This window comes from Pseudonaja textilis, chromosome Z (assembly GCF_049901715.1).
Source record: "Pseudonaja textilis isolate UNSWEBS1 chromosome Z, rPseTex1.2, whole genome shotgun sequence".
Classification (NCBI taxonomy): Eukaryota; Metazoa; Chordata; class Lepidosauria; order Squamata; family Elapidae; genus Pseudonaja; species Pseudonaja textilis.
This window is the reverse complement of record NC_142008.1, coordinates 84,740,015-84,765,235: the sequence shown is the minus strand read 5'-3', so window position 1 is coordinate 84,765,235 and position 25,221 is coordinate 84,740,015. Positions and strand designations below refer to the sequence as shown.

General features: G+C 36.6%; 1 protein-coding gene across 6 annotated transcripts in view; it reads left to right on the top strand.

The window, feature by feature from the left end:
* The window catches only part of TANC2 (tetratricopeptide repeat, ankyrin repeat and coiled-coil containing 2), a 343,732-nt gene extending 320,178 nt beyond the window's left edge, over nucleotides 1-23,554 (top strand). For 5 of the 6 annotated variants that reach the window (XM_087917326.1, XM_087917324.1, XM_087917323.1 and 2 more), the window contains 3 exons: nucleotides 1,580-1,726; nucleotides 3,343-3,443; nucleotides 6,060-8,536. In XM_087917326.1, coding sequence (XP_087773452.1) covers nucleotides 1,580-1,726; nucleotides 3,343-3,443; nucleotides 6,060-8,001 — 2,190 coding nt within the window. In that variant the 3' untranslated portion in view covers nucleotides 8,002-8,536. Of the gene's footprint in view, nucleotides 1-1,579; nucleotides 1,727-3,342; nucleotides 3,444-6,059; nucleotides 8,537-22,724 lie in introns of those variants that run through there. The other variant, XM_087917322.1, reaches the window with a different exon arrangement.
* The last annotated feature ends 1,667 nt before the right edge of the window (nucleotides 23,555-25,221 follow it).

Here is a 25,221-nt window from a genome sequence, read left to right as displayed (position 1 = left end):
AAAACAACATTTAAGAAACGTAGTTTAGAAGATGCTATCAATCCTGTTCTAGAATGCTATAAAGAAAACATCCAAATAAAGCATTTAGATTGCTTCCCATCAATCATCAGGAAAGAGTTTGGAAAAATCTTATTCTCTGCCTTTATTCATACCTTTTTCTATATTTCTTATTATTTTTCTATAGCATTTCCCTAATCATTTTTATGTTTAAAAAAATAATTCCTCTTTATTGAAGTTTTCCCTAGAACCCATAAGGATTTAGTTTACCTTCTTTCTGTCCCAATATTTCTCATTAGCATATCTGATGTTCCATTTTCTTAGAGATCCAATCCCACTTACTTAAGTCATGTTAGCTAACTCACTGTTCCATATTGTACTACAAATAATTCAAAGAGATTTCCTAACCACCACAGGTAATCCTCAATTTAGGACTGGAACTTGTGTTGCTAAATTATCCAGTCCTTAATTATCACATGATCACACCTGATTTTATGACCATTTTTCCATGATCATTAAGTTAATCATGTGGTCATTAAGCAAATACAGGTTCCCCCATTGAGTTTGCTTGCCAGAAGTTGGTTAGGAAGGTCGTGAACCATATGTCCCTGGGGTGCTGCAATTGTTGTAACTACATGCTGGCTGAATCGTAATCTCGTAACTGTGGAGATGCTGCAGTGGTCATAAGTGCAAGGACAAATCGTAAGTCACTTTTTTCAGCACCGTCATAACTTTGAGCGGTTGCTAAACTAACAGTCATAACACAAGGACTAATTGTTGTTATACATTAGTTCTTTTATTATATCAGCCTGGCCTCCTTTCTTGTATTTAAAGTTTGCTTTGGAATTGAACTTTCATTAAGTTTCATTAGGAGAAACTTGATAAAGATTTATTAGGAGATTTGATAAAGATTTTGGGTAAGGAATCTTACCATTTCTGAACTGCAGGGAAATCATAGTCCACTATGAAGATGTAGTACATCAAACCAAAAATATTCTTCATGGTAAGTGTCTAATATTCCATTATCTCCACAAAATAGTAGTTGTTGCTTTTTCTCTGCTATTCCATTTGTCTACTAATTAATTCACCTTTTTGTGAAAAATAAAAACTTCATAATTGAAAACTGTATAACAAGAGAACATCCAGTGCCTCTTCAACCATAGGCTAGAAGAGATTATTAGGTCATTTTGCATGTCTGTTAGGTTAGAGTGAAGTATGTGCTGAATAATGAAAATTATTGGGAGTTATTGCTTATTCTTCCTCACTTTCCTTACATAATACTTTCTTAATATGTACACTGTTTAATCGTTCTACAAAAAGTATATCTTAGCAAATTGATTCTCCAATAACAGCAAGAAATATAAAGGTATACAGAAAAAGAATTTGAATTGTTTGTAAGAACAGAACTTCTATTAACGATCACCAAATTGATAAAATTTATTCTCTAAGGGGAATAACTGGCATTCCTTGTTTATTTCTAGAACCTTTACAGGCACATTCAGTTTCTTGATCTATAACTCTTAACAACTGTCAGATTAAAAAAAAAACTGAATGGTTCATTTACTGTTTGACATTTTATTAGAAAGGAAAAGTGAAAGAAGCTGCCCAACGGTATCAGTATGCTTTGAAGAAATTTCCCCGAGAAGGGTTTGGAGAAGACCTAAAAACTTTCCGGGAACTGAAGGTGTCCCTCCTTCTCAACTTATCACGCTGTCGAAGGAAAATGAATGTAAGTGCCCTCCTTCTTGCAGCTTATTCCTGAATGTGATCCTATCCCAGCTTCCTTTCCTGTTCCTAATCATTTCCTAACCAGACTCTTACCTATATTCCTAGAATGGCCTTAAAACCTCCACCTTTTTATAACTTGGTTGTCCTTCACAGAGCACTGGCGTTTTCTAATTCTGAAACAGCCAAGCAATAGTTTAGGATTTATTAACAATTAAACAATTAAAAATTCATAAGTTTATGAAAACAGCTTCCTTTCATTTTTTAAAAAAATATTTGTTCGTATGCAAATTGAAGGATGCTGGTAGATATAAAATATTGTCTTTTCCTCCTAAAGCTCTTGCTTTCTCTTAGAACAGTGACTCAAGATGCATAGGTTACACTCTCCTTACATATGACAGTCTTTATGCTACTCAAAAGCCATTCATGTTTAAAACAACATATAATGTGTGTGTGCATATAGTAGAATACGGCTGTGAGAGAGAAAAAGGAGAACTTTTTATGTTAGAAATTATATAATAATGATTTAGAGATTGAGACGTATAACAATAGGTTAGATTTTAAACAAATTTTAAAATAACAAGAGATTTTACAGTTGCAGCCTTGCACACTTGGTTGGCTATTGTAGAAGAGACTCCTAGATTACATGGGCCAGGGGTCCAATCTAGCAAGGAACTTAATATTACAAATTTATATAATCAAAATAATGGTATTAATTCTAGCTAAGTTGAAAAACTCTTTTATTTTAATGATAGCGTAACAAAAAGTTCAGATAAAATCAGATATATCTATTTCTATCCCTACTCTTGGAATTTGGAATTTATCCTTACTCTTGGAATTTTGAGAAATGTCACTTAAAAGTTTTAGTCATATTGTTTGAATGGTAGCGTTATACAACATAAGCTTGTCCATGCTGCCCATTTTGCCGTGCCTCTCCTTCTATATACTACTGGCCACACAAGTATGGAACAACTACCTAGAGAACTTTCATGTGTGTACTTCTGTATCTAGTTAGAATCCTTCACATAATCATAAAAGATAATTATTAGGAATTGTTGGTTATGTCCAGATTATATAATACATCTGTATGTTCCCCTCACCTAATTTCTTCAACACTCAAGACAGTTCAAATGAGCCAACCCTAAGAATATGGGGAAAACAAAATAGGTTATTTTTATAGATAGACAGACAGACAGACAGACACACACACACACTCTCTCTCTCTCCTATAACCTATATATTATAAGTTCCACAACTTGTTCATGTCAATGGTCAGTATGGAGTCATAAATTATTTCAAGTTATTAGTATTAAAGCCCTAAGAAAGTTACAAATAGAAAAAAAAATCTTGAAGTAGATTTTACTATTTCTAGGATGGAATAAATGATGATACATGGACTGGATGTATGCTCAAAGAACAGATTTGACATTTACAGTCCCATGTTAGGAACAGATAACATCTAAAAAAGTTGGATCTCTCGATACCAGCTGTCTGATATTTTGTTAATGTTGGAAAGTACTCAGTCCGCTTACAACAATCTATCAATTTTATTTATTTTTTCTTCCCAAATTCTCTGTGTGTTTTTTCAATGACTTATCTACGCACCTATTGTAATGGCAGGATTTTGGAATGGCGGAGGAATTTGCTACTAAAGCACTGGAGCTGAAACCGAAATCTTATGAAGCTTACTATGCAAGAGCAAGGGCCAAACGCAGCAGCAGGTGAGAGGAGAGCCAGAGAGAAACGAAGGTTTGGGTGTCATACACTCCTAAAAATGTCCTCATCCACACAAAGAACAAATAGCAAGAATATATTTGAGGAAGACTATAATTATAATCCGAAATTAACAGATTCAGATGCTGTTATAGCCGGTCATTAAGCTGAGCATCTTCCATAGTTTCAGCTATAGCAGCTCTTTAAGCTTTGCCATAACGTCCTTATAGAACATTCTGCTAGTATTACCTTTATTCACATCATAATAACATGGATCAGCATGAAGGATTAGTTTGTGGATTAATTAATAATTTGCTCTAAGCATAAGGCTATCTGTTATGTAAGAAAGTTGAAAGCAGTTGGATCAAGATGTACACATATACACACAGAGTACTGTGCAAAAGTGTTAGGCAGTTGTACAAAAATGCTGTAAATTAAGAATGCTTTTAGAAATAGAAATGTTAAATGTTTATTTTTATCAATTAACAAAATGGAAAGTAAATGAACAGATGAGAAATCCAAATTAAATCTGCAGCTGTTGTCCTGCTGCAGAATAAATTTGGAGCCAATCACACACATGTTATATAACACAATAAGTATCTGTGTGTATTTCTCAGCACGAGGATACCATTCATCCTGACCAAATCTTCAACTCCATTTGCAGAAATGCAGCCCCAAACTTCCAAGGAGCCTCCACTATGCATGCTGCACTGTTGTCTGCAGATACTCATTACTGTATGCTTTCCAGCCCTTCACCAAACAAACTGCCTCCTGCTAAGCCAAATCCTTCACATTTTGACTCATCAAAATATAGAAATAGATGGGTGTACTTGGGTCTGTTTTCAGCCAGTTCTGTGTTGATGGCACTGCTGGACATCTTCTGATGTCAAAAGGAAGTGAACATGATGTGTTTGTCATCTGCTGCATGAAGTTTCCTTAGCTGACCACTACATCTGTGATCCTTGACATTGCCCATTTCTTTGTGTTTCTTCAAAAGAGCTTGAACAGCATATCTTGAAATCCCAGTCTGCTTTGAAATCTTTGCCTGGGAGAGGCCTTGCTAATGTAGTATAACTACCTTTTGTCTTGTTCTTGTGCTCAGCTGTGACATGAAACTGACTTCCTCACTTTAGTAGCAGAATTTGTCTGTTCCTCACCCAGTTTTAAGCCTCCTACACAGCTGATCTGTTTCAATTAATGACTGTGTTTCAACCTATATATGAAATTGATGATCATTAGTACCTGCTAATGGTATAATTGGTATAATACTCCTTATTCTAGTTGTACAAAATCCCTGACTTCGAACAAGTATAAGAATTGATGCTGGTTTGAAAGGAAAGGGTGGCCACCCAAATACTGATTTGCTTTGGATTTCTCTTCTGTTCATTTACTTTCCATTTTGTTAATTGATAAAAAATAAACTAGTAATACTTTTATTTCTGAAAGTATTCTTAATTTACAGCATTTTTGCACAACTGCCTAAAACTTTTGCATAGAATTCTGTGTTTGTGTGTGTGCATGGCCTAGTTCACGTGGTTAATGTGGGATCACATTTCAGAATAATGAAATTGCCAGAGAGCTTTACCTTTCAGAAACTGCTTCCTATTTGATCAGCTTATTGAGTAAGAGTGTGCTTTCTGTGAGATTGAGCTGAAAATCCCACGGTTTAACCCCTTTACTCAAGAACACCCATTGGGCTGCTATATACTGTTCTCTGGGTCTCTTCTAGTTGTAATTAAACATCATTCCACAATCAGAACTCTACTAATTGAGTTAAAGTGCAAGTTAGTGTTACAATTTCCCACATTTATGCTGATTTCCCCCCTCTTCCCCCCAGAGTTGGCAATAGGTTGTTCAAACAGTTAACATAATTAATTGCTAGGACTTCCCCTCATTCAGATTCCTGGGGTCTACCATTAAAAAAAAAATCTTGTCTTGCCTCCCAGCATCAGCAATCAGTATAGGTCAAACTTTAAGTGTTCAATAGTTTTTATACTTTTAAAACACATTTGAGTGTTTTAAAAACTGAACAAGAAAGCAAAATGCATGAAAAGTGTAGAGATGGATAAATCTCTATCAATCAGAAACATACAACTAGATTACTATTTGGTTCAAAATCTACCAGTGTCCCTGTAAATGACAACCCATATCCCTTGAAACTTCCCACCCTTCTGTTCCTCATAGGGTAGGCAAAGGCTTGTGAGGGATTGTTTTTTGTCAGACACTCTCCTATCCTTGTTCTCTTCATTTCCAAGACAGCAACATTCAGGACAGAATCCACTGGCTGAATGCAGGTCCGAGTGTGCTTTTTGTCTGGAGCCTTGAACTGGCATATGCTCAGACCTAAAATAGTGGAGAAACAGAGCTCTGCAGATCTGAAATATCCCAATATATTGTCTTTGTTCCCTCATCTCCAAGAATGCAATCTTGGAAATACTGCCTGTTTCTTCATCTGGATAAATAGAAGAAACACACAAGGCTGAATAATCTTGTTCATAAGATTTGGAAATCCTCCTCCTCACAACTAGCTACAACTTTATGCATACCAAATTAAGCCATTGTTATCAAGAGTAAATTTTACTCTTTTATTTTCTTTTCATTTTGTCACTTTTTGGATAAAACAGGCAGTTTTCAGCAGCACTGGAGGATTTGAATGAGGCCATCAAACTTTGTCCGAACAACCGTGAAATCCAGCGGCTCCTTCTGCGGGTAGAAGAAGAGTGCAGACAGACACAGGTGCAACTACTACAACAACCCCTTGCAGTATCTGAATCAGAAACACAGCAAGAAGAGTTGTATGCAGTGCAAGATATTTTGGAAGAAGAATATCTTGAGCAAGATGTAGAAAACATATCTGTTGGCTTGCAGACTGAGTCACGACCTAGCCCAACATTGCCCATTATCCAAAGCCCACCATCTTCCCCTGCCCACCGGGACTCTGCCTACATCTCTAATTCACCACTTGGTTCACATCAGGTATTTGACTTCAGATCAAATAATTCTGTAGGATCTCCAACAAGGCAAGGATATCAACCCACCTCACCAGCACTTTCTCCAACGCACCAAAATTCTCATTATAGGCCTAGTCCACCACACACATCTCCTGCTCACCAGCCCTCCTCTTACCGTTTTAGTCCACCACCAATTGGTAGCCAAGGGAAAGATTATCAAAGCCCACCTCCTTCACCCCTTCGTAGAGGCCCTCAGTATCGAGCCAGCCCTCCTGCAGATAGCGTGAGTGTCTACAGAGCTCAGTCCAGTTCACCAGTACGATACCAGCAAGAATCCAACATCACTCAACTTCCTAATCGGCCTAAGTCTCCACTTTCTAAAATGACACAGAGATCTTTCCAGATGCTTCCACTACCTGTTGCAGTTCCACAGCAAGGACTTAGGTTGCAACCTGCTAAGGCACAGATTGTCAGAAGCAACCAACCAAGTTCAGCTGGGCATTGTAGTACTGTAATCCCAACAGGAACTTATGGCCAAGTATCCCATTCTGTGGCCAACAAGTTTCAGTCTTCACTAGCAGAAATGGCTGGAGGCCAAAATCGGTTGGTGTATCAGACCTCTATTGGGGGAATAGTAGGAGATGGACGACCTGTACAGCATGTTCAAGCCAGTCTGAGTGCAGGGGCAATCTGTCAGCATGGAGGGCTGACTAAAGAGGATCTTCCACAAAGACCTTCCTCGGCTTATCGTGGTGGGATGAGATATAGTCAAACCCCACAGATTGGGCGGAGCCAGTCAGCTTCCTACTATCCAGTCTGTCATACAAAGCTTGATTTGGAACGTTCCTCTCTACCGTCTAGTCAGCTTGGTTCTCCAGACATTTCCCATTTGATACGAAGACCTATTACAGTAAATTCCAATGAAATAAAGCCTCACCCACCAACTCCAAGACCTCTGCTTCATTCTCAAAGTGTTGGTCTCAGATTTTCCCCTTCTAGCAGTAGCATTTCCTCTACTCCCAATTTGACTCCCCCATTCCGCCCTTCTGCTTCTGTTCAGCAGATGGAGATTCCGCTTAAGCCAGCGTATGACAGATCATGTGATGAGCTTTCCCCAGTATCTCCAACCCAAGGTGGTTATCCCAGTGAACCTGCTCGCTCCAGGACCACACCTTTCATGGGAATCATAGACAAAACAGCCCGGACTCAGCAGTATCCTCACCTACACCAACAAAGCAGAACCTGGGCTATATCTTCAGTGGATACCGTTATAAGCCCTACATCTCCTGGAAATCTTCCACAGCCAGAAACATTCAGCCCACCTTCTTCAGTCAGCAGCCTTGCCTTTTATAACAAAACTAACAATGCACAGAATGGCCACTTGTTGGAGGATGACTATTACAGTCCACACGGGATTTTGGCCAATGGCTCTAGAGGAGATCTTCTAGAAAGAGTTAGCCAAACTTCTTCATATCCTGATGTTAAAGTGGCCAGGACACTGCCTGTTGCACAGGCATATCAGGACAACATATATAGGCAACTTTCCAGAGACTCCAGGCAAGGGCAGACATCCCCAATCAAACCAAAGAGACCATTTGTGGAGTCTAATGTTTAAAATGGATGTGTCTTGGAGTAAGAGCCTTTTATTTTTTAGCACATTTTTCCTGGCTGAATTCGCATCTTACATTGCTGTTTTTCTTCCTTTCTAAGATTTTTATTCACTAGCAGACTACCACCCAGGGGATATCCTATGTTTTCTGTATGATAATGAGGCAGTCCAAGACATGTTCCAAATTCTCTTCTGTACACAGCTGACCTCAGAGAGAGCCAGCACCATACAACTTTCAGCTGCCAATTAGTTAATTAAATGTACAGTATGGGGGCTGAGTCAAATTCTATACACACTCAAGGAAGTAACCAGCTCTTTGAAGAAAAGTTTTAATTTCAAATTTGAATTGATTTAAATACAGTCTGACCCTTTTTTGTGTACTGACCTTTATTTTTTCTGGGAAATTACACTTTTCAGTTGATGTAGGTCATTATGTCCAAAGAGCTATTAATCTTGAGAATTGGGGGGAGGATCTGTGTTTTTAATATTAACAAAGAGCTATGCATAAAATCCAGTCTGCTTTCTGATAGGGTTGCACTTTTTTTTAAAAAAAATTTATTCTTAGCATCTTCTCTTACTTTTCTGTTGGTACTACCTTTTAAAAACAATTTGTTACTTTTTTCCAAGGCATTGAATAAATATTTAGGGAGAAATTAAAGTTTTGTTCACTTCAGCCCAACAGTCAGTGCTAATTTCATTCTGTATCTTAGATATCCAGTCCATTTTGTAGTGCACTTGTCCTCCTTTTGGAACAAACCACATTGTAGACATTGATAATCAGTAAAATTCATTTTAAAAAGAATTAAATGCTTTAAATCATTGGCTCTCCAGATACTTCACATGATCTTTGATCATAACTGATGTTTCCTAGAGCACTATCTGGGTATCTAAAATTAGAAAACTTGCTTTAAATCATAAGGAGGAACTGACTGAATGGTAGTTTTAATTTCCCTGGACTACAGATGGACATTCTTTCCTGGACCATACTTTTGAAGTGAAATACTTAGAACAAATGTACCCCTTTTTTTTCTAGTTTTGGCATAATATAATTTAGAATATTTTGGAGTAATTTGTTGTTGAGTTATATGTTTTGGTGTTAGAAGTTTGACTGCTTTTCCAATCCAAATGAAAAAGGCTGAGTGATTAATAATTCCTGCAAGATAATGGAATCAATAATCTCAAGGGAGAAAATAGTAATGTAGCAAACACTTTATGCAAATATTCTCAGACCATATTATTTCCAGTGAGCAGTTTAAATTAGCTCACAAAAGCTGGAGTTCGGAAGGTGCCAGGAAATCAATTGATGGAGAATATTCTATGAATTCATATGTGAACCAAGAAACCATCAATAGTATCTTCAGGGCAGAAACATAGAACAGGCCAAAAAAAAATTAACATTTTGCCTTCTCTGCATTTTGATCATTCAGAGGATAAATTGGTCTTATCTTCTAAAAATCATATTTTCTTTAAAAAAATGTTTTTCTTCATACCACAGTTACATAGAAGTGAATAGCTAGCATTCTGACCCTTTCATTTTTCTTCATTATTTTTGTCAAAACTATCCTAAGGTTTTAAAATACAGAACACCTTCAACCGTGCTTTATGATATGATTTTGTTTTGTTTTTTAATGCTGTATTCAGGAGTTCCTTCATATGAATTCAAGGGTATGATTTGTTTTTTCCTGTCTCCTAAAAGAGCTCAGAAAGGCAAAGAGATCAATGTAACAACTATTAATCACTATTTTCTCTAGTCATTTCTTATATCCTTATTATAAGTTGCCATATTTCTCTGAGTGAAATGTAGTATTTCCAAGAGTTACAGGTAGTCCTTGACTTACATTCATTTAGTGACCAAAGTTACAATGGCACTGAAAAATGTGACTTTTTCACATTACTGTGGCAGCATCCCCATGATCATGTGATCAAAATTTGACACTTGGCAACTGGCAAGTATTTATGATGGTTGCAGTGTTCTTGAATCATGTGATCCCCTTTTGCAACTTTCTGACAAGCAAAGTCAATGTGGAAGTCAGCTTCACTTAACAGTTGTACTAGTGTAACCAACTGTAGTGACTTTACTTCATAACCGTGGCAAGAAAGATTGTAAAATGGAGCAAAACTCAATAACTGTCTTGCCTAGCAGTAGAAATGTTGGGATCAATTGTGGTTGTAAATCCAGGATTACCTGAACTTTGACTTTCTTTCTAACTTTTTGCACATAATTTTTCCCTCCTGAATTGGTCACAGTACAAAATTTGCTTGCTAAACAGAAAATTGCTGATTCATGCTATGGCATGCTGGTGTCAAAGAATCTCAAATGTTTGCTAATGCTTTTTTTCAAAGAGCTGGGGGCATTCTTCAGTTTTTATTTAACTGATTGAAACCAACAATAGTGTTCTCTCTTTTCTTTCTGTGTGAATGTGTATGTATGATGCAGGCATGTGAGAAAAGTGAAGGAAAAGTTTCATAAAAACAATCTAAAGATGCAACTCTATATTCGCTTTTTTATTATCAGAATAGACAAAGCCACTGCTGTTTTTCCCACACATTTCTTTTACTTCCTAGATAGTTTGGAATCTAGGTCTTGTCAAACTTTCCTTCTGCTATATGAAGAATGGTGATTTTCAATTTTAAACTCTTTAAAACTGGAACTTACATCAACAAAGTTGTGTTTATCAGTGATTTATTTTGAAAACATTTTTGCACTCGTCTTGCTTATATCTTGAAAAAGCTAGAATCCAGTTTTTCACAATAGGCAGAGGAGGGCCAGATAGTTATGTTCTGATTGTGAGCCTTTACACAGTTGCTTTTACCACAGTGCATGTGATCAGCATAAGTGCACTGAGATATTACCCACTTTTTCCTGATAAAGTTAATAACCTATCTCTGTCATATGGAAGGTGGAATCATAATGCAACTACCCTGATAATTTCAAGATTTTAATATTAATGAATGAAAGCTCATAGTTTTGGATTTGGCTCCATTTTCACTGTCACAGAGTTCACTGTACCATAATTGTTTACATTTAGCAGTTTAGTAAAAGAAATGGCATACACATCCAAAATGAGGTATCTATTACTGCTGTTGGACAAAAAAATTTCCTCTGTCCCTTCTTTACAGTACTGTGTTGTGATTTCACAGGATTCTTGCACTATTGGATTTGCCACCTGTTCTCTGTAAATTGGGTGCACTTTATAGTTGCATTTGTTTCTATGATCAGTAATGGTTATTTAAACATAAATGATACCAACATTACAAAAAGCTCTTGTCGTTCAGTATATATTTTTTTAAAAAGAAGCAATGATTCAAGGTATACAGCACAAGTACTGACATTGTATATAAGCCTCAAAAGTTGAAATCATTTTTAGTACAAAGAGAAAAATACATGCTGCGTTCTTCCAGCAATTTTCTTTAGGTGCATCTGAGGCTTAATTGTTGTGCTTTTAGTTACCAAATAACCATCTCACATGAAATAAAAGACACATTTCTCTGAAGATCTTCCAGAGAATTCCCTCTGGATTTGCTCTCAGCTTAGTACTTTATTGCTTATCATATACTGTCTTGAGATATAACACAGCACAAAATAATATATTTGTCTTTTTTCATTTGAAATATCTTTCAAATGAGTTTTTTTTCCTACTCAGGATAGTTAAGAGAGAGTGGTTAACACCACGTCACAGATTGATCTGCCATGCTGCTTTTTTGTTTGTTTAAAGACATGCAAAAGTATTGTACTAATATTTTTATTTATACATATGTGCACATCACATGCCTAAGCTGGAGTTTCAGAACTATTTTCTATGAAATCAACATACCAAATAAATCACAGCCTCAAGTCCTATATGACTTTTACTGTGAATGTATGCTTGCTTTACCAAATCCACCACATGGTATTACTTGGGCTTTGCAGAAAGTTTTTTTGCTCACTGGACATTTTCGTGAACAAAAATCTAGATGCTAACTTATTGTGCATCTGGCTGTCAAAGATGTACCAGCTGATTTTAGTAAAGATATGAAGCCTAAACAGTCTTAAGTGAAATTGATTTTTTTTTCTCCCTTTCCTAAAATCATTACAAAAATTACCTCTCCAAAATCATCAACAGAGGCTTCCTATTAAATATAACACAGCTTAATTGGCAGAAAGAGGAAGCTACTTCCTCTCTCTGTCTTCACTGGTCCATCTTAACTGCTTAGTCATATTAAAAATGGGCATGTTAATTGCATTCACACGTTAATTTTGTCTTGTTTGGCCCCTCAATTTGCTTTCTAGAGGACTGTGGAGACTTAGTACTGTAATGCTGACTTCTAAGAATTTGAAACAATTAGGTAAGCTGGGTCCAAGTAAGATTGCTATCGGGTCCTAAGAATCATATAGAAATCTTAATACATGTTAAGTTTGGCTTGGCTCCAGGGGAGAGAGTTGCTAGCTTGGTAAATGGCTCAATTATTTATTCTTATATCAAAAGAGTTTCTTTGAGGCTCTCAAAAATATTGAATAACTGGAAATATAACTTATTTTGCTGTTTAAGTGAAGTAGAAAGTATCATGGGGAGGGCAAAGGGGGAAGGTAGTTATGTTTATTTTTTCAAATTGTATTACAAAATGTGCTAAAAGAAGGAACAAAAACGCATCCATTTTGAAATTCCAAGCTGTTCACTTGGCCTTAGATAGGTGTTAACAAGTTTCTACTGTTCATGATCATCTAATAAAAACCGAAGTGCCAGCTTTTCTGCACCTTACATTAAAAAAAAAAAAAACACTTTGTGCCTAGAAATTTTTCTTCTCTCCTTAAGGTAGCCCATAGTAATTTCTTGAATGGCAAGCTGCATCTCTCTCCCCATCTCCCATTACTTAACACTGGAGTTTCAGGACCTTCAGCTATTTAGAGTTCAGCTTTTTAAAAGGGCTTAGAGGGGTCAAAACCTAATATACTTCTTTTTACATGTTAGATGCCTTCACTGAATTTATGGTTGCTGTGAAAAGGGAAGGACAAACTTAAGGCACAAGCACAAAGGGGTAGATAGCTAAACTGCGCCTCCCCTCCCTAATTACTTGAATATAACTGGATTATTATTGTTCCCCTAACAAGAAAAATCATATTAAGGGCTGAAATTTCATAGCAGACTATTTTGTGTAGTGGTAACTGAATTAACTTATAGAACCTCAACGCAGTATTATCTAATTGCTATTTCAGATTAGGACCTTGGCATAATATATGAATATGTATTTGTTTGAAATGCAGAAGCAGTCCTAGACAACATTGTTGGTATTTTTCCTGTCAGTCTCTCTCCCTCTCCCTCTTTCTGTCTTTCCCCCTCCCTCTTCATACACACGCGCGCGTTCACACACACACACACACACACACAGAGGGAGAGGGAAGGAGGGAGGACTGCTTTTGCATTTCAAATAAGTACATGTTCAAGAGGCTTTTAATAAAATGGAATAAGCTTCTACACTTTTCTGCTTGCTTGGAAGTAAAAAAAAAGGAAGATGCTTAGATGCTTTTTGCTTGTTGCCATCACAAAAACTATGAGAGAACTGAGGCAGTTTGACTTTGTTCCACCTGAACAATTACCTTGAGTTCATTTCCTACCATTATTTACTGTTACTAATCATTCTACAGAGTGCAAGGCATTAATATGTTTAGATAGAAGATATGTTTTCAGGGAATGAATGTTTTGCTTTTAAATATGTTTCTCATAACAACTTCTTTCCCATGAACATTGAGATATTTTGCCTGCCTTGTCTGCCTCTATACAGCAACACATGTTCCTTTGTGTTAAATCTTTCTGGTTTGCCGACTTGCTGGAAAAATACTGAGTTCCTTTTCCTTTTTTCTATCAATCTGATGTAAAGAATTTCCCTGTACAGTATAATATTCAATTGCATGTTCTGTTCTCTTACTGATATATTGAATCACCACACAGTTGTGATCTTTAATTGCAGGGATGCTGCACAAATCTCTGCAGTCGGTTAAAACTTTTGGCCACCCCTGTATAAAGGAAAGAAATATGTTTCTTTCCCTTCACTGTATTTGCTTGAGCAGAGTTTTATTGTCTGTACATGTAAGCTGTGAGATAGACGTGGAAAAAGTTCAAAAAGAATGCATTATCCTCAGCCCCTCCCTAATGTATACAGATTGTAACCTGTACAATGAACTGTATGTATTAAAATGTACTTATTTATAAATGGTTAATACTTGGAAATGGTGGTTGACTACTGTGTTCAACACATCTATTCTGACACTTCATGGAGTGGAAAAAGCACTCTCCACTCATTTTTTATCTTGTTTTATCCTTTAATTGTTGAATTAACCCTTTATGTGTACTTCTTGCAATGTATCACTCTCTTGTTACAAAGGCTCTATTTTATAGCATTGGTTGAAAGAAACGTTTTTCAGAGCAGAACATCTTATCTAATTCAGACTTTTTATCTCAATTGGAATCGATATAGAATGGAACGTGTCTGGAGAAATTCCAATCTGTTTTACCGATATAACTTTATCCAATATCAATCAGTCTCTTGCATATATTAAAATACTAGATTTGTCTTTGTTTTCAAAAGACAAATGAAGCATAGCCATGATGGAAAAAATTAGCAAGATTTTATTTAATGGAACTTCATAATGTTCTGAAGTACATATATTTTAATGATTATTGTTAATCCAATGAGAAATATGCTGCAAGTATTTTATGAATATTAGATCAAATTTCTGTGTAACCTGTTCTTAGTAGAAATGATTTTGCACAATTAATCAGTACTAGCCATGTAACAGCAGCTTATCAGGTTCACTCAATCCATTCTGTCCAACTTTTATATTTATGTATAATTACTTCAGAAATACGGATCTGGGTAACAATGCATGCAGATTCTGTACTAGCTTGGTGTTTTCTAAAGTTGAAAAAAAGCTGATATCAAAGATGTCATATTCCAATATGTTCCAATTTGAGCATTATCTTGGAAGATGCAAAACAGATTGTTTCTCTTCCAGATGTGTACCAAATGAATTTTCAATCCAATCACCACAGAGCTTTGTTCTATTGGCCCATTTGTAAATACAAAGTCTTGTGAACACACATCTTAGTATAACTATTTAATCATAAAATAATGTATGAAGAATTGTAGTTTATTTTTAAAATAGTAAACATTTGGATAATAATGGGAAGGGTGTAAGAATGAAAAACAAGCATAATTCTGGGAATAAATAGCAGACATCCATCTCTCACACACAGAGACTTTATAGGAACAAAGATTAGAACTGAGATTACTCTATAATAGAAAGTATGGCACTACAATATTGCAGTATTGTATTTCAGCATATGTCAGTTCTGAATTCTACATGTTCTTCAGAAAATCATATGAATATTTCTTCATACCCATATCTGGTATGAATGTATTCTTTATTCCCTACATAGCCTTTAAAATAAAATATAAGATTTGCGGGGGACTTAACATTTTTGCTAAGTGTACAGACATCTGAGTTATAATCAAATTTCGGATAATAAATCTGTGCAATACTAATGTTTAATTAAAACACATTTCTACTTACAATATTTGGTCCCAAATAACTGTCAGAATGAGGTACAAAAGGCCCTTGCTGTGCAACATATTTATTGATATTAACCACAACTGAAAAGTTTAAAGCAACATATTTAGTGATATTAAACCAAGCAAATGGGACATTACCAATATAAGAAAATAAATTGTTTTAAAATGCTATGCGATATATAGTATTTGAAAAAAAAATCTTATCAAAACTTTCTAAAAAATGAATGTTTTCATATGCAATATGAGACCTAGCATTTATTTAGTATTTTCAGCTCCTCAGAACATGGGTGTCAAACTTTTTGGCTTGCCTGGGCTGCATTGAGTGTAGAGGAATTGTTTTGGGGTGCATATAAAATATATAACATTGGTAAGTATATAAACATCAAATTTCCCTTATTTTAAAATATTTTTATTACCTTGTGGGACCACATTATTAGCTGTCCAGGGCTAGCAATGCAGGCCATGGATTGGACGTACCTGTTTTAGAGCCTTAGTTAAATCATTCTTGCAACAGCTTTATCAAAATGCAGGTTAATATGATTCCATTATTATTGCTGGTGAAATGTAAATGAGTTCAATAAGATGACATGGACATTAAATACAACATTTTGTAATAATGCACTTGTTCACATCCATTGGCTCATTTCCATTTTAAAAATTGCCGTTTATTTTTAAAGATCAATATGTTGCAGAAAGGTACTTTCCTCAATATTAATTAGGGAGCATTCTTATAATCAGTCTCTTGGTTATAGCAGTATTCAATACACTACTACTTAGGAAATATTATAACACTGCAAAATACACCATTACTCAAGAAAAGCAGTAGGTTGGCATGACTTTCTCTGATAAATGAATTTTCTCTCATATTCTGTCATGAATACAGTTTCTGAATTTCAAAAATTGAACTGACTTTCAAAAGTACATAAGGAATTCTGGATTTGACTTACAGCCATTCTATAGGACTGATTTGAATTAATTATGTGAATTTTTGAATAAAGGCTTTAAAAATATCTTAGGTATAGCAATTTATTTTATTGCTATAAATATATCCACTATTTTTAAATTAATATAATACTTTTTATTTATAGTTATGCTCTTGGCTAAAGCTGAAATGGTGTATTTGACTCAGGTTGACTCAGCCTTCCATCCTTCCAAGATTGCTAAAATGAGGACCCAGATTGTTGGGGGCAGTATGCTGATTCTGTAAACTGCTTAGGGAGGGCTATAAAGCACCGTGAAGTGGTATATAAGTCTAAGTGCTATTGCTATTGCCATTTGTTTATTCATTCAAATAGTTTACTCAAGAAAATTAATCCTAAATTACTTTGCAATTTTGAACAAATATTAAAAGGAATGTGTACAACTGTCCATAAAAATATTTGTAAAAAAAAAGTTCATTACCACTATGTGACTTTTCATTAAGTGAAATGTTTACATAAGAAAAGTTTCCAAAGATCAGAATTTAGAATCATTTTGTCATTAAAATCATTTTGAAAATAACTGCAAGACATTTTACTGAGATTTAAAGTTTCGTGGAGTAGCTTAGTGAAAAAAGAATGAATAAAAATCAAAGCCTTGTAAAATGTGTGTCTTTGCCACAGAGCAGGAAAGGACGTAAGAAGCCCTCTGTCCCATCCAGAAATGAAGATTCGGTCAATCTACCTATTCTTTTTGAGGAGCTTTTCTCACAAAACTCACATGCACACCCAGATGCTAATCCAAAGTCAGAATAGCCGAACTAAAGTATATAACTTTTAGCCACTAAGCAGCATTCCAGAATCACAGGGAGGGACAAGGCCTGAAAAATAGATACATGGTGATTAAGAAATACAATTTTAATCTGTATATTTCCAATACATCATTAAGTAACATTTCCCCCAATTGAATGAATTGATGTCTTTTAAACAAAAGTATTTCCAGCTATGAAATGGGTTCATTCTTCTATGGGTTATATAACCAGATCTTTCTCTTTCCACCAGCAGGTGAGGAAACAATGATTGTTTCCCCCTGCAGTAAATGTCCTTAAAACTTGGAGAAGATGGATGAAGATAGCATAGAAATTGCCATAGTCATAGCAGATTTTTGGCTCTCCAATAATATCAGACACCTGAGTCTTTCCCAAAGATCTGAAACAGTCAAATGTTGGTGCTTGGTGGTGTTATAGATATTGTTGCAGGATATAAGTTGTTTGAAGTAAAGCCTCCTGTTGCAATTGACCAATTAGTGGTTTTGTCAATGTCAAAGAGAAAGTAGTGCTCCTGTTGTTTTGAGAATCGCACCCAAGGCTCCTTTTCCTATTGGTATTATCTTTGCTTTCGTTTGCCACTGTTATTCCTATTTCTAATTGCAGGTCTTTGTATTTTATTATCTTCTCCCATTTTTCTTTTACTTTGCTGTCTTCTAGTAATTAGCACTTTTTTTCCTTATTAACAATTGTAAAGTCTGGGGTGCTATGTGGCAAGTCCTGGTTTTGAATTTTAAAGTCCCACAGCACTTAATTTTCCATGACTTCTCTAAGTTATGGTCCAACCAGTTCTTGCTTGCAAGCAAATTATATTCTTGCAGACTTTCCAATGCACTATTGTTTCTACTTTGTCATGCCATTGCTTGTAGTCAGTCTGTATGATCTACAGCAACTAACCACTGTTTCTTTGCAAAAATAGTATTTGCTGTCTATTGTTCACTTCTCAATTCTGGCTTTGTATGCATTAGTTCTTAAAGCTTAGTTTTTATAGCCAGAATTAGCCCTCTGTGTCTTTCTTAAATTTTGCTGCTTTATCTGTAAAGGTCTTGTTACCAGATCTGTTACTATCTGCTTTGTGTACTATCATGAGCCGTAGTTTCTCAATGGTTAGAATGCAGTACTACAGGCTACTTCTGTTGACCGCTGGCTGCCAGCAGTTTGGCAGTTCAATTCTGACTGGCTCAAGTTTGACTCAGCCTTTCATCCTTCCGAGGTTGGTAAAATGAGGACCCAGATTGTTGGGGTCAATATTGTAGACTCTGTAAACCGCTTAGAGTAGGCTGTAAAAGCAATATGAAGCATTACATAAGCCTATTGCTATTTTTTTTTATTGTGCTGGCCATGTAATACTTTGTCTTTCCATGTCTCTCTTATGTTAAAATTTATTTGCCACCCATCTTGCAGTTCAAGGTGACTCTTAATGCACATTATTTAGTGCTGAATTTCTTTGCTCCCTCTGCCTATACAGCAGTTCACAACATCACATAAACATTTGATTCTGCCAGAAAAATTCAAGTAATCTTACTTTGTGAGGCCCAGTTATGTCTCTGTAGCACTGAATAGATAAATCTGATTTTAGGGGCCAGGTATAATTTACAACATAAAATGTAAACCAACTGTTTCTTATGTAAACTACAGCAATCAACTGTTTCATCTAGATGTTACAAAAATACACTGGGGCTTACTCTTGCAATCCTGTTAGATCATGAGTGTCAAACTGGCAACCTGCTGGCTGGATGTGTGCAGGCCACGCTTACCCCAGCTCCAAGAAGGAGAAAAGAAGGGAGTTTGACAACCGTATGTTAGATCCTTCTGCCAAGGAAGAAAATATAGATATAATTTCACCAAGGAAACAGCTTAGAAAGCCCTTTATAGTTTACATCAAGACCAATCCCTTTGGAGTACCTGAGCTGCCTATTAAACTGTATTCTCTTTCATTCCCTGATCTTTTATACGATCGACCAAGAAAATTCCCTTGAAACTTTCTCTTCCAGAGCTTGCCACCTTTTATCTCATCATCATCATTTTTCCCTCGGATGTAGGGTTTGCTTTTCAGATCAACAAGCACCATCTTATATGATCAAATGCAGCATCTGGATCTAGCTGGGCATTTTTCTTGTATACTCTTTGTCTTGCCACCTCTTATGGGATGGAAACAAGTCTATTCTCTTTCTCCATATATTCACTGTTTCAGTTTTGTCATTTCTTCCTCACAAGTCCCACAGAAATAGGGAGGTGTAGAAAGTCAAACTATTACTTTTTGGCATGTCTTAAATTTTATCATTCGAAATGACATTTATTTACCTTGTTTTTCTTGAGGCTTTGATGCTCCATATGAATGTTTTAAGTGAAGCCTTATTTTATATGAGTAAACTACAGGTGAAGGTTTTATTTTTTGCCATAGGTTGTAAAGAGGATTAAAAAAAATAAAGAATTACCATATTCCTCAATCTGAATCAGCACAATGAATTGAAAGGGAAAATTTTGATTCTATTAGGAACCCATATTGACAATTTGTATTTTTTAAATACAAATAAAATAAATGTATTTATGAGAAAACTCTAGTCTTTAGGCACTGGGGACCCTAAGTTGAAAGCTCCCTCTCACCCACTAGATCCTGATAATTGTTAGTGCAGGATGGTCAATTTGTTGAAAACAGTTGCAACTCAAGCATATTAAACTGAATCCTAAATTTCCATACAATTAATTTTGGTGAATTTGCCAGGCAGATTGATGCCAACAGAGCTGGGATACTGGGCATGTCTAAATCCCACAAGTTAGATAATTTCCAATTCTAGCAGCCCAAACAATTTCTTACTGATGGGTTGGTTATCTTTCTCTCTGTTCCTTTGTCTTCTCTGGAAAAAGGAAAAGTAGGAAAGAAAAAAACAGAAGAACCACTAGGAATGCACGAGAATAATCCCCAGGAAAATATTCTGTAGGATTCTTTCAGGTCTAAAAAGCATCATTTCATAGTACCTTCACGTTCTGTGCAAATATTATAGAAAATATTAATTTGGAATGGTGATCTCATGGGGTAAGATTTAGAGTTCCAGACTCCTTGGTTCACTATAAAATTACCAATAGGCAGATCCTGTAGGAAGAAAGAAATGCTAATGAATTTAGACATGGGGATACAGAATATTGTCTTCTAATTTGTCTGGCCACCTTCTATATCACCATATTTGGCCACTAGATGTCAGGAAGGATTCACAAATAGGAGTTTTGAATTTTCAGATTTGGTGTTTTTTCTAAAGCAAGAACTCCATCATCTTTTGATCATACAGTTTAGGAATTCTGAAACTCAGAATATTGAAGGAAAAGAAATGGAGGAAAAATGAATTAGAAAAACATTTAAAATGAATTTTTAAATTTGTTGTGATATTAAAAATGAGAATATTGGAACTAAATGCATTATGGATGGGGCTTTACATTTACAGTGCAAAAATATATATTTCTTCTTACTGAAACTAAATCCAGGGTAAATTATGTATAGGATAATATTTTGCACAAGGAAGATTTTACAAGCAGTAGGATAAGGGTTAAAGGAAAATTTTGGTATTCTCTAAACATCAAAATCTAGATAGTAATAAATTTCAATTCCATGTGCATAAATTCCTATGAAAGTATTACCCCAAATCACAATCATTTTAGATGTGTACCCATACAGTTAAACTGCTTCATTTCAAATGAGGGCATTTATTCTTCAGCCCCTGAAACTTTCATCCAGAATCGGTGCTTCTAATACTTGTCAAATGGCCTATTTAGAACAAAACGCTTGCTTATAAATACATTCATTCATCTTCGGGAGGTCTTTTTTGCCACCAAATATGCTTGTATCTCTAGGTGTTTTGGCTCTGGAGTCTGAGTTACCTGTGTTCTATAGATATTTGTCTAAAGCCACAAGATCTGGGATGGGAAAATCTAAATAATCACTAGGCAATAGCACATTAGAGTTAAGGAGTGTGTGTGTGCATGTGTGTGTACATGTGTTGTTGTATCTCTTCTATACTAAATAGTTGACTTGATTTTTGAAAATCTGGTAACTCTAAGTTTGGCAAGATAACTATCACTAGGTTAAATGCAACAGTTTGGTCACTGGGCATTCTGAAGAATTGCCCTGGTACAAGTGTGTGCTGCTTTAGCAAGACCACATGCACAATACTGAATCCAGCTCTGCTCACAAGGATATAAAAAAAATGCTGAGATTCCAGTAAGCGTGTAAAGAAGAGCAACAAAGATGATTAGGGCACTGGAGGCTAAAACATGTTGAACAATTTCAGGAACTGAGTATGTTTGGTGTAAAGAAGAGAAAGACTAGGTATGGCTTGATAGCAGCTTTCTAATATTTGTGAGACTGTTACAAAAAAGAAAGTGACAATCTATTCTCAAAAGGACTTGCAAGCAGGACAAGAAACAGTGGACAGAAGCCTAGCACAGAGAGATCCAATCTAAAACTAAGAAATTTCCTGACAGAAAAATTAATCAGTGGAATGTCTTGCTTTCAGAAGGTCCCTTCAAATCTGTTATTCTGCATCTCCTCATATATCAGGTTTGTGGATTTGAATCTTTGGCTTATCAAAATGTTTTTAGGGTAGAGCATGTTACATCAATCTCACACACCCCATTTTAATTCTGCATCATAGTGCTCAGTTTCTTGTGGCATCAAGATGCTATAACAACCATTTAATCCTCTATCTAGTTCATCCTCAGGCTAATGAGGCAATTCACAATTATCTTTAGTTGTTCATTGTTAAAAGTGGTCTTTTTCCTCTTATACTGGCATAATCTTCCCATAATAATCATCTACAATATTTCATTGATTATATGGTCAAGGGCTGGCATCTACCCAGCTGTCTATGGCTGAATAAGTCTCCTGTGGCACATCCCCTTTTGCTCCTACTGAGCACTGGCCTCTATAGTAGTCGGTGGATACAAGATGGGTGGCAAATACATTTTCTAAATAAATATAATTTAATTACATTTTGGCTTGAGCTACAAGACAAAGCAAACAACTCACTTGTCAACCAGGATATTTTGGATAGTTGATGAAGTGTTTTTTTCTATTTTTGATATGGAATGATTGATCTTCCAAGAGACTGGTATTGCTAGGTCAGACATACACATTCTGATCAATAGAAGCATTTCCTTCCCATTGAATATCCTGTTTTGACATGCAACATGCTATCGAAATGGACTGGTGATTGGAAAAGAGTGTAAGGGAGAAAGTCCATTCAGAGGATTTACTTGACTGTATGGCATGATCCCAGGTTGCAGATGCTTTACATTAGAGGACTGGAAACCTCACTCAAATTAGACTCAGATTCTCTATAAACTTTTTTGGGAAAGAATGTAAGACTTTTTTTTTTTTAGTGTGCTTAAATTAGCAGGTTTGTACTCATGAAAATGTCATGACTTCTGTACTTGGCATTTGCAGGATTACATCATCACCCACATCTTATTTTGGAGTGCCAGCAGGAGGAGTTTTGGAACCTTTTTTTAAAAAAAAGATATCTTGGGAAAGAAGTCCCTTCACTGATGAAATGTATACCTTGTCACAATCTGATGACTCTGCAAGGATAAGAAATACAGAAATATGTGTTGTATTGAGACTTCCCAAAGGAAACTTCCTTGTTATTGTTTTTGTTATAATAAGTGCTTTTGACATATTTGGGACATCTAAATGCTGATTATGTAGAATAAATAAAATTCATCCTTATTCATAATAAGCATCATTGTATTAATAATGAGTCTTCTGAAAAAACATGTCAAGATCAGAATAATCATATAACAGAAAGTAAATGTGAAACTTATTTGATTTATGGAAATGTATTTATAGATGATGCAGATGTATCTGTTTTTAATCTTGGAGACCTATTAAAGTTCCATAAAAGTTCCTCCCCCACACAAAATTGGATTAAATTTGAATATTAAAAAAGGGAGAAGGACAAGAAAAGGCAATGGGGGTTAGAGGAAGGATTTGATAAGACTATTAATCTTCTGGGAGGTTTGTAGTTCTGCACCAAAACAATATATTCCAGTGGACTGGAAGGGGTTCAGTTTTTCCTAGCAATGTTCTGGAGAGCAGTTAGAGAGTGATTGGGGTGGGGGGGTATTTTTTATGCATACTAGTGAGCTTCAATTATTGTTGCTGTGAATTTATATACTGGTGTTGTAATCACAAGAAGGATGTCTGAATGTGTTCTACATGATATATCTGTTCAATATTCATGTAACTGAGTTTTTGATTAATAAACATTTGCAGAATCTTCCTGTCTGAACTTATCTACTGCCAGGCACAAAATTTCAGGACATGAGATTTTATCACTAATGGTGGGCAAAACAGGAACAAGAGTTTGTTTATTTGTTTATTTTTGAAGGTAGGTAATAGGATAATACAGAACAATTCTGACAATTGTGAGAGAAGAAATACGTGTTAGCAAAGCTATATAGCTGTGCCTTTAGAACTAGTTCATACATTGCACTAAACCATAATGTGGTTTGCTTCACTTTGACAAAGTATGGTATGTGAACCCATCCATTATCGTTTATATAGAAGTAGTCCATGATTCTAGACCAGCGGTTACCAATTGGTGGTCCGCAGAAAAATTATTTGCATTTTTTATATTGTACTAAATCAGTGGTCCCTCAAACTACAGCCCCTGGGGTGGATACATTGTGTTGCAGCCAGCCCAGACACTGGATCAGCCCCTGCAAACTCCATCTCTTGAGGAGCCTGGCCAAAATTTCATGCGCCACTCACTGAAGCGCCTGGAGGATAGGGTCCTTCAGGCATTTAGCTTGGCTACCCGTTTAGTAGCTCCAGCCCTTCCCTCCATCACGGGAGTGCATTAACCTCAGCGAGCAGTTTCCACCCAGGAGGAGAAGAGCGTGCCGGAGCCCAAACACTGGGCCTCACCGGCCTCGGAAGCCAGGGATCTTGCAGGCATCCCAGCTACCCAAAGGCTGCCCAAATCCCTGGGTTCACAACTCAAGCAAGCTGTGCTCCACCCATACCAGCTGCTTCTCTTCACTGTAGGGCTTCACTGCTTATCACTCTGAGCCCGAAGCAGCAGGAGGCAAAGGCTGCCTTGGTGCCACCAGCAGGTGCAAATGTACTGGGATGAAGGCAAGATGCTGTTGCCACACAAAGACAAGTGGCACTTCCCTCCCATACACTTAACACTCTGGCCATCACCACCACTGCTTCAGTCCACCTGGATCGTTGCCCCCTTTGCTGCAACAGCACCATTACCTTGTTCCAGTCGGCGAGGGCTGTGCTACTCCTTGCACCTTGCACCACTTGCAATGTTGCACATTGCATGTACCACCCTCTACAACAGAGTTTTCCAGTCCCACCATGAGCTGCCCAGACATATTCTAGATGCCTAGTCGCAGGACTGGCCCATTGGTCATCCCAGATAAGCTCCTCCACCCAGGTGCACTGGCCTACCAGGGAGATAGGCTGGTGCACCTGGATGGAGGAGTTGCTCTGGGATACCAATGGGCTAGTCCTGTGATTAGAGCTCTGAAATAGGGGGGGCGACTTTTGCACCACTGTCAGTCTGCCCGCCTTCTTTTTCCTTCATTTAGATCAACCACAAAGCAGCTCCTTGAGACAAGGAACACAAAAGAGATTCCTGAAAGGCTACGTGCCCGAACCAGGTGCTTTCTCTCGGGCCTCCCGCCTGGAGGTCTCGCAGAAGCAGAGACGGGCGGGAGGCCAAGAGAAAGCACCTGGTCCGGGAACACAGTGCCCCAGCATCAAGCTAGATTACATCCCCCTGCATTAATCTAACAGACAAAACAGGAAAGGAGGTGGAGAGAAACAGTCCAATTGCCAAGATACACCAGATTGGGAGACCAGCGAACTGGAGAGCTTCTTCCCAGGAGCATGGGAATTCTCACCACTGGGCCCTGAGCTCTCTTGCAGC